The sequence below is a fragment of the Betta splendens genome, chromosome 22 (assembly GCF_900634795.4).
Source record: "Betta splendens chromosome 22, fBetSpl5.4, whole genome shotgun sequence".
Classification (NCBI taxonomy): Eukaryota; Metazoa; Chordata; class Actinopteri; order Anabantiformes; family Osphronemidae; genus Betta; species Betta splendens.
This window is the reverse complement of record NC_040900.2, coordinates 10,071,976-10,081,169: the sequence shown is the minus strand read 5'-3', so window position 1 is coordinate 10,081,169 and position 9,194 is coordinate 10,071,976. Positions and strand designations below refer to the sequence as shown.

The window sequence follows — 9,194 nt, the reverse complement described above, 5'->3', positions numbered from 1 at the left end:
ACATCAACGTTACTGATAAAAAAGAAAAGCTCTAACTCCATGTTGTTGCAAATACGAATGACAAAGAATATGTAAAACAATTAAATTAAAATAAGACAAAAGATCTTCAAAAAGATCTCATCTTACATTGAGACTTAATTTGGAAAAAATCAGTTGTTTTATAACACGCTTCGTGAAGGCAGATCTAAACTACAGCAATTAAAACTGTCAAGCAAATGCAGTGGAATAAACATATTTTTTTGCTTATGAATTCTTGTAAAATAAAAGTAAAACAGAACGTAGAACTACTCAAATGCCAGATTGTATACTGACAGTTCCTTGTTAATGTACTTTCTGATTTGTCACTTATATTTACATATTTATTGTTATATTTACTAATATTCGAAAAGCACGTATATATTCGTAAGCACTCGTAAATTGGTTAAGCTTTCTTAGACTGATGTTTCTTTTAAATGTGATTGATCATATTTGTGGACTCCGGTGCCAATTCATTGCAATAACACTAACAATATATATCTACATGTGTATAGCAAAAATATTTCCTGTATAGGGTGCTGTAAAAGTTGTGTGTGCGTTCTTGTTATTTACTTTTTTAAATATTTTCTGGTAAACACTGGTAAAGTTCACTACAATGACATAATTTTCTTGGGTTTTCACTTCCAGACAGAATTTTACTTGTTTTATTTTGAAGGCAGCGGAAGTGGGTGTGCTGGTCCGATAGCTGCCTGATATAAGAGCTCCTCTGTAGCTTTTTGACTAGCTTGGCAGAAGGTTGTTTTCCTGGTAGCATCCTGGGGGATTCTTGTCGCCGCTGCACAAATCAGTCATTACAGCGGCACAACAGCCGGAGTATAGGTAACCGGTGTGTTTTTCTTGGTTTGTCGATGTCCAGATGTTATCTATGAACTAGCTATAACGTCACGTTTTGTATCTGTCAGCCATGTTACTGTATATCAGTCAGTGATGCAGTTAGCCACAGTAACCGTGTTTATTTTTAGCTGCTAACCTGCGCTGACTGCAGTGCCGTGAAACATAGATGTGGACACAGTGTATTTTGCCGGAGACGACAAAAGGTGACAAGGCGACAGGGCGTGAATGCTGCACTTTATTGTAATAATAACAAAAATTGTCTCCGCGGAAAATTGATTCTGCAGAAGCTAAGCTGATGATTGGCTTTATCGTGTTAGCTAACGGTAATAGCGCTGTGCGTATTAAAAGCTAAAAGTGAGCTAGCGAGTATTGAGCTGGATGTGTCTTCCGTTCAGAAATTAAAGCGAAGGCCCAGTCAGAAATTGACATTTTATTATTATCGTGACAGGGTGACCTAAAGTAGAAAAGACTAACAGGATTTGAGAGAACTATCTACAATGTACTTTACTGTTTATTTAGTGAAAATTTGGCCAACTTAATCAGAGCTAGCATCCAATCAGATCCTGTCTCTGTAGCTTGCCCTGCAGTAGACTGCCATCAAAACAGGTCGGGGTAACTAAGTTTTCCAAAACCCCTGAATGCGTCATACTGTCCAGGTATGTTTCTGCAGCCTCTGACAGTACCACTAGCCTAGTGGTCACAGTGTCAGGGTTCACTGTACAACTCTTACAGTTCTTTGGTTGTTAATCCAGTAATAGTAACTTTAGATTATTCCATTAACACACTAGACTCGACAAAAATGTTAACCCTGCCTCAATCTGTACTCTCCTGTTCTAGATGGACCAGCAGGGCCAGTCCTATATGTTTGCCAGTCTGACACAGCCTCACTCCGAACAGCTGCTGCAAGGCCTTCAGCTCTTGCGGCAGGATCATGAACTATGTGATATTGTCCTGCGTGTGGGTGATGCCAAGATCCATGCCCACAAAGTAGTGTTGGCCAGCATCAGTCCTTACTTCAAGGCCATGTTCACCGGTAACCTGTCAGAAAAGGAGACTTCTGAGGTGGAATTCCAGTGCATTGATGAGTCTGCATTGCAGGTAATTCATGTTTGAAGCCAGCATAAATGTAATACATTCACTAACTAATAACAGTAACAGTTACATTAGTTTTGTTTGTGATACTCTCACTTTTTTATATTCTAGGCTATTGTCGAGTATGCCTACACAGGCACAGTGTTTATCTCCCAGGAAACAGTGGAATCCCTGCTACCGGCTGCCAACTTACTCCAGGTTAAGCTTGTACTAAAGGAATGCTGCTCTTTCTTGGAGAGCCAGCTGGATGCTGGGAACTGTATAGGCATCTCACGTTTTGCAGAGACATATGGCTGCCATGACCTGTGTTTGGCTGCAACTAAGTTCATCTGTGAGAACTTTGAAGAAGTTTGCCAGACAGAGGAATTTTTTGAACTAACAAGGGCAGAGTTGGATGAAATTGTGTCTAATGATTGCCTCAAGGTGGTCACAGAGGAAACAGTATTTTACGCTCTGGAATCTTGGATCAAATATGATGTGACTGAGAGACAGCAGCATTTGGCTCAGTTGCTGCACTGTGTTCGCCTTCCTCTGCTCAGTGTAAAATTCCTCACTCGCTTATATGAAGCCAACCACCTCATACGAGATGACCATGCATGCAAGCACCTGCTCAACGAGGCCCTCAAATATCATTTTATGCCTGAACACAGGCTTTCTTATCAGACTGTATTGTCTGCACGGCCCAGGTGTGCGCCAAAGGTGCTGCTTGCAGTTGGAGGCAAGGCTGGCCTGTTTGCTACACTAGAAAGGTAATAATCAACACGTCTAGATAATTATTGATTGCACTGTTAGAAATCCAACCTTCCACATTCAAGTATATCTGTTTTGTTTAATGTTCTGTCTGTTTTAGAATCAAATTATCTTTCTATATGTCTGTCTTTTGCAGCATGGAAATGTACTTTCCTCAGACAGATTCGTGGATAGGACTGGCCCCGCTAAGTGTGCCCAGGTATGAGTTTGGCGTAGCTGTGCTAGACCACAAGGTGTACGTGGTGGGAGGCATCGCTACGCACATGAGACAAGGAATTAGTTATCGAAGGCATGAGAGCACTGTGGAAAGCTGGGATCCCGAAAGCAACACCTGGTCCTCGGTGGAGCGCATGGCAGAATGCCGAAGCACTCTTGGAGTGGTTGTTCTGGCTGGAGAGCTGTATGCCCTGGGAGGCTATGATGGCCAGTACTACCTCCAATCTGTGGAGAAATATGTGTCTAAACTGAAGGAATGGCAGCCTGTGGCACCCATGACAAAGTCCCGTAGCTGCTTTGCCACTGCTGTGCTAGATGGAATGGTTTATGCTATTGGAGGCTATGGCCCAGCCCATATGAACAGGTAACTTAGTCTCTTTCTTTCTTTTATAAAATAATGTTGAAGTTCTCTGACTTTTTTAAGTCATTGTTTATGCATAGTCTCTTAATAAAACCTGCATTAAAACAAAACGGTGGGAAAGGGTTGCTGAGAAAGTGGCCACGGGCCTGTAAATGAGTAAAGAGAAGTATTTGCTAAAATTCTGTTGAGCAGCTACCTGGCTCTGCTGCTAGTTAAGACCTAAGTGGTTGCTGTGGACCTCTAGAGAGTGTTTCCTTAACGCCTCAACCCCCTTAGGAAATGCTGTTTGGATGGAGAATCTTTTGGGAGTCTTTCTTTTCTGTCCCCAAAGCCTTGTAGTCTTGCATACTGCAAAACAGTCCCAGATTGCTCATGTCCTCATATCTGTCAGGGGGGCATTTGACTATGGTTACACTCTTCATTACAGAGTGTTTATATACTGTATATCTTTCAGAATCTGGACCAATTTAATGCTTTTTAATTTATAAGCCTGTCTGATGGTTGGGACTTGGTTTTATACTTGGACATTTAGTTTTATTTTCATGTCTTTTTTGTGCTTTTTTTTACACAGTTGTAATTCAAAGATCTTGTGGTTATTGTTGAAGTCAGCAAGACACTATACAATGTATTAGCATTACAAGGGTTACACAACACCTCAAATCACTGTTTGTTCTGTGAATTGTATGTGATGAACTAACTTTGAAAGTTTTTAACCCTTGTGTTTTGTCAATATTGTATGTGCTTTACACAGTGTGGAGCGTTATGACCCCAGTAAGGATGCCTGGGAAATGGTAGCCCCCATGGCTGATAAGAGGATCAACTTTGGAGTAGGCGTCATGCTTGGTTTCATATTCGTGGTGGGCGGACACAACGGAGTGTCGCACCTGTCCAGCATTGAGAGGTATGATCCACATCAAAACCAGTGGACAGCCTGTCGGCCCATGAATGAACCACGCACTGGTGAGTTTGCAACAACACATCTATGCAGAAATGATATCAACATAAATTGTGTTTTTAATCACAGTCAATATTTTACATGGAATAGTATTTGAACCTGTTGTGATTATTGCATCAAAAACATAGGTGAGCATACATCGGTATACTGTTGCTGTCTTGCAGGTGTGGGCTCAGCCATTGTGGATAACTACCTCTATGTGGTGGGAGGTCACTCTGGGTCATCATACCTAAACACTGTCCAGCGCTATGACCCCATCTCAGACAGCTGGTTGGACTCAAGTGGCATGATGTATTGTCGTTGTAACTTTGGTCTAACTGCCCTTTGACCCATGGCCCAGCTCAGCTAGGACCCAATAAGAGAACGTAGACACAAAGACCTTTCTTTTTGTCGTCTTGTTGTCTACTTCTTCCCCACCTTCATCTTCCAGATGCAAAGGAGCACTGTACACCAACAAGAACAGAAGTGGAGAGAAAGCCAGCCAGCTGGGTGGATGAATGTGCTAGGCTGGTTAGAGGAGGACCACAGACATTGTTGTGCAGTTGAATGAAGGTGATCAGATGACAGTGATTGCTACACAGCTGCTGGACCATAATGAGGACTCTGAGCCATTTCCTAGAAGGATCGTGGGAGAATTTGTGTCACCTTTGTCTTTAATGTTTTGTTACCTTAGCAAATATTGTTTTTTTTCTCCTCATGCTGTTAATCATGTTTAACACTAAATCTTTATTTTCCTGCTGCAACCACAACCATGTGTTTCAAGCTCCATATAAGGCCTGTGTGTTTGATGCTGTGTGTGCGTGTGTTTCTGGATGTCTGCTTCGGTTGTACGTGCATGTCAATGTCAGGTAAGATTGTTTTGTTACGTTTCTGCGTAAAGATCTGATGCTCGGACTTAGCAACAAAGTTCTGCATCAAAATCAGTGCTTCACAGAGAAAAGCTAGAAACTTTATACTTTCTTAAAAAGGGCTGCCTTTTTCTCTCTTGTAAATAGTCTAAATGAAATATATAAATATGAATATATCCTCTAGTGCATTGCCTGTAAATGTTTTTCTTCACTGGGTCTCTAGTGTGTGTGCGAATGTGTATGTAGTCTGATTCCAAGGGTCAGCACAGAAGTGAAGGACAAATTCTCCAGTGAGCATTTGCCAATAGTTTCTGCTTTATCCTCGGAGCCATTTAAAAATCCCCATGTTCTAATTTTTTTTTACATTTTCTAAGGTCAGGTCATGCACTTGCTATTCTTTACAATAGCTAAATTTGACCATGGCCCTGTTTTAACCCTTTGGTCTGTAGACAATACCAACTGGTGCTATATTTAGAAATCAGGATTCAGCAGTTGTCTGTGTTGCCTCACACAATTAGGCCAACCTCTGTTCAGCTCCTGCTGCACTACTGCGTTCAATGTTCGTTATTTAATTTATGTGCATTAAATGCATAAACTGTCCCTGAACCATGCAATAAAATAAAGTCCCACTGCAAGGGAAGCCTGTGGTTGAACAACCACACAGTGTTCTCATAATTTCATAAAAAAACTGGCCTATGGCTGATTCAACATCCCATCATGGAATTGACTTTTAGACTAAAGTGCGTATGGTCTTTGCAGCAGATTGACGTGTGCTTCTTTGGATGGATTAGGACGGATGGAGAAGCTCTAACAGGGCACCGACAGCACCAAAATAACCCTAAAAAGACACAAGGAGTTTTAGTCTGGAAGTACAGAGTACATGAAAAAAGTCAAATGTTGATTTTTGTTCCCTGATAGAAAATGAACTATAGCGTTATTTACCTCATGTCTCATGAAGAGTGCTTTGAGTTGACCTTTGGACCAATAGTCCATGGCGTAGGCCAACAGCTTCATAGAAAGGGTGTTCACTCTTAGGAAGTTGCCCACAAACACCACTCTCTCAATGTTCTTAGTACAATACATAAAGAAGGGGGTGAGAATAGTTAAGCTTACAATAAGTAGCAGAATGCTTTCAAGAATCAAAAAACATAAACAAAAGTTACACTTTTTTCCCAAAAATATAGCTGGTTCATATTGGATTGAATGTCAATACAATATTAATACAACTGTTGTAATAGAGTTTGACACCTGTTTACTGTGAACACATGATGTCACCAAGTTAAGACATTTTTTTAACTGAACACCCCCTGGTGGGTGCTGTTAAAGCCCCATCAATAACGCAGGTCATCTCCTCTGCGCCTTCATAGCCCTGTACAATGCTGCTTGATCAAGACAACACAAGGCAGCACCGTAAAGAGGCTGAAGGCAAAGAGAATACCAAGCAGAGCCACTGGATGGCATCACCACTGGGTAATCTGAAGAAGCCTTTTTGAACCCTTGAAATCTTGTCTTAATATACAACTATGTAATTGGCAGAAGCACTAAGCATATGGAAATCATTTGCTGTATGACCCTACACATGCCTGTATAGTAGCCTTCTAATAACTGGTACTAACCTCATTGAGAGCACACATTCTGGTGATGGAGCCAATATTGTTGGTGATGGTGACCAGCATTGCTCTGGCTAAGTCCTCCTTAGACACAGACTCTCTCTTGTCTTTGAACATCATGTTCCCAAAACTATCATGAAAATAGCAAAACATATTAGACATTTTTCAAACAAATTTGAAACAAACTGATGTTATGTTGGAATTCAGGAGGCATTCAGCTGCCGTAACCCGCACCTTGAGGCTACAGCCCAGCCTGGCAGCCCAAACTTCTCATAGTCTCCTCCATAAATATCCCGAACCAGCTTGTCAACGTGGGTGCTCTCCCCGTTAGAAGCCATTTCTAGGGCTTCCTCGAAAGTAGAGCAGCCAGTCAGCAAGCAACAAAGGCCCAGGAAGGTTCCACCACCGAGACTGACAACAAAATTTAAGAGAGAAGACACATTCATCAGAACCACAGAAATATGAAATATTGGACATTCTCCTTTAAGTCTAGCGGTCACAGTAAACATGAAAAATGTAAAAAGACAAATTATCATTTTAAAAAACATAGTAAAGTTAAAATGAGGAAATTTGCTTTGATTCACAAGCAAAAGCCCACTTGTTTAAAGCTTCAAAGCACCTTGACGAAACTAAAATAAAAAAAATATATATATATATTTATTATATATTTGGGGCACAAACACAGGAATGACCTATCATCATCAATTAAAGTGATGTAAAGAAACTGGACCGCGGCTAATAGTTACCTAGTCCCAGTAACTCGTTTGTAGTTGCTCTCAGAATAAACAGCCAGGATGCTGACCCCAGATCCAATGTTAACCAGCAGCAGAGGATAGGGATTCTCCAGCGCGTAGGGCCTCTGGATGCAATGATCTGGGTCTGTGGGGTTTTCAAAGTAGTAGCACTCAGAGGAGCCTCTTGACACCACCGAATCAATATACAGCACCCCCCGAACTAAGCAGTCAAGCTCATCCAGCTTGTGAAGCTCCAAGTCAGCCATCTAAATAAATAAGAGAGATGGAGAATATCATTTAGTTTGGGAACGTAGTAGGAACAAAGAGGCAGGAAACAGAGGTATTGCAACATCACTGTCCCACCCCTCCTCCCTTTTCTTTTCCCACCTTCCTCATTGTCCAGCTTGTAACAGCAGGCATAAAGAGTGCAACTGTAGACCCACCGTGCGGAAATCACCCTCAAACTTGTACGCTCCCCCTCCGGTTGCACAGAGGGTGGTGTGGAGGCTCGAGAAGTGTTTGCTGCGGCCCATTTGCAGGAAGGCCGGCAGGTCATGTGTGGGAAACCGGATGAAGTGCAGGTTGCCGGTCCGGCCGCACAGCGTCAGGTCCTGCAGCTCCAGGTGGACGTCCCTGATGCCCGTTTTCCCATAAGCTATGTTGGAGGTCAGGTAGCGGCGGATGCTCTTCAGGTTCTCTACCTCTTCCTGCTCCTCCTCGGCTGTGATGTCTTTGGGCTCAAAGTACACCAGCTTTACCAGCGTGCCTCCAATGTCCATCCCAAACCAGGGGAAGGCTGCATTGGATAAAACACATGCAAATATCATCAATGGTGAAATATATTAAAAGTTATGACAATAAAGGTATTGCACATATATATATTCATATATATATGCACGGGGACAATCATGGCTAAAGCCTCAATGCTGGGCGAAGCTCCATCCACAGAAGCGATGGTACACTGTGTACCGCGTACGCCATCTTGTTGCAAAAAAGATCGTGGCTATTTACTGCCACTACAGCTCACATATATTACACAGTAATGTGCTTTCCAACAGATTTCATTGTATAGCCATGTGATTAATTAAAACCATTTTATTTTTCCGTTGCATTTAAAAATATTTCCATTCACATTTGTTTTCTCATTCATGGAAGACGTCTCTTATTGTTGTCCACACGCATACGTTTCCCAGCACATACACTGCCCCCAGGCTACTGGTTTTAACACCTACGCGGCCTTGTTTTCTTCACCGAGTCGATCCGATGCCTCGTCGTCGCGTTGGAGGTTCGCCGCTCGGACGTGGCCGCTCCCGCGGGCGCGTCAGCCTCACTTCTGGGCTCGTTTCTGACAGAACCGGGCATCTCCTGGTTGGACCGTGGCTGCTTCTTGGGCGTTTCGTCTTCGTCGATAGTATCATCGTCGCGCTGGTAACCATTAAACGCCATTGAAATGACTAACTATCTACATTGAAGCTGCCCTTTGTGTTAAAATCAACCATTAAACCACAGTTATTTCTGCGGACAATAAAACCGAGGCTAAGTAAGCTAGCTAATTAGCCAGCAAACCACCGTGGTACATGTCCCCTTTATATCAAAACCGAGAAGGCGGGGTTAGAAGATGATTGACAAGAACCACAGCAAATAACACGTTTATCAATAGACGCTGATGTCACGTCTTATTTACTGTCACAAATCTTATACCAGTACAAATGTTGTTACTGTGTTATTATGCAATTTATTTTGATTTGACAATAGCAG

At 42.2% G+C, this 9,194-nt stretch overlaps 2 protein-coding genes across 4 annotated transcripts; one reads left to right on the top strand and one right to left on the bottom strand.

The window, feature by feature from the left end:
- Window positions 1-695: 695 nt before the first annotated feature.
- On the top strand, window positions 696-5,275 carry LOC114848313 (kelch-like protein 28). 3 transcript variants are annotated; one of them, XM_029138724.3, is made up of 6 exons: window positions 696-855; window positions 1,708-1,968; window positions 2,074-2,711; window positions 2,849-3,292; window positions 4,041-4,249; window positions 4,409-5,275. In XM_029138724.3, exons 2-6 carry the CDS (start codon window positions 1,708-1,710, stop codon window positions 4,570-4,572), a joined length of 1,716 nt encoding a protein of 571 aa, XP_028994557.1. In that variant the 5' UTR covers window positions 696-855; the 3' UTR covers window positions 4,573-5,275. The 3 variants fall into 3 exon arrangements, with proteins under 3 accessions (XP_028994557.1, XP_028994558.1, XP_028994559.1); XM_029138725.3 differs by having other exon boundaries at window positions 714-862; XM_029138726.3 differs by lacking the exon at window positions 696-855 and adding an exon at window positions 944-1,073.
- pank2 (pantothenate kinase 2) lies at window positions 4,286-9,052 on the bottom strand. The gene is made up of 7 exons (XM_029138728.3): window positions 8,669-9,052; window positions 7,880-8,232; window positions 7,449-7,702; window positions 6,937-7,113; window positions 6,709-6,832; window positions 6,035-6,160; window positions 4,286-5,930 (listed from the first exon to the last, which is right to left on the bottom strand). The coding sequence occupies exons 1-7, from the start codon at window positions 8,880-8,882 to the stop codon at window positions 5,880-5,882; spliced, it is 1,299 nt and encodes a 432-aa protein (XP_028994561.1). The 5' UTR covers window positions 8,883-9,052; the 3' UTR covers window positions 4,286-5,879.
- Between the last annotated feature and the right edge of the window lie 142 nt (window positions 9,053-9,194).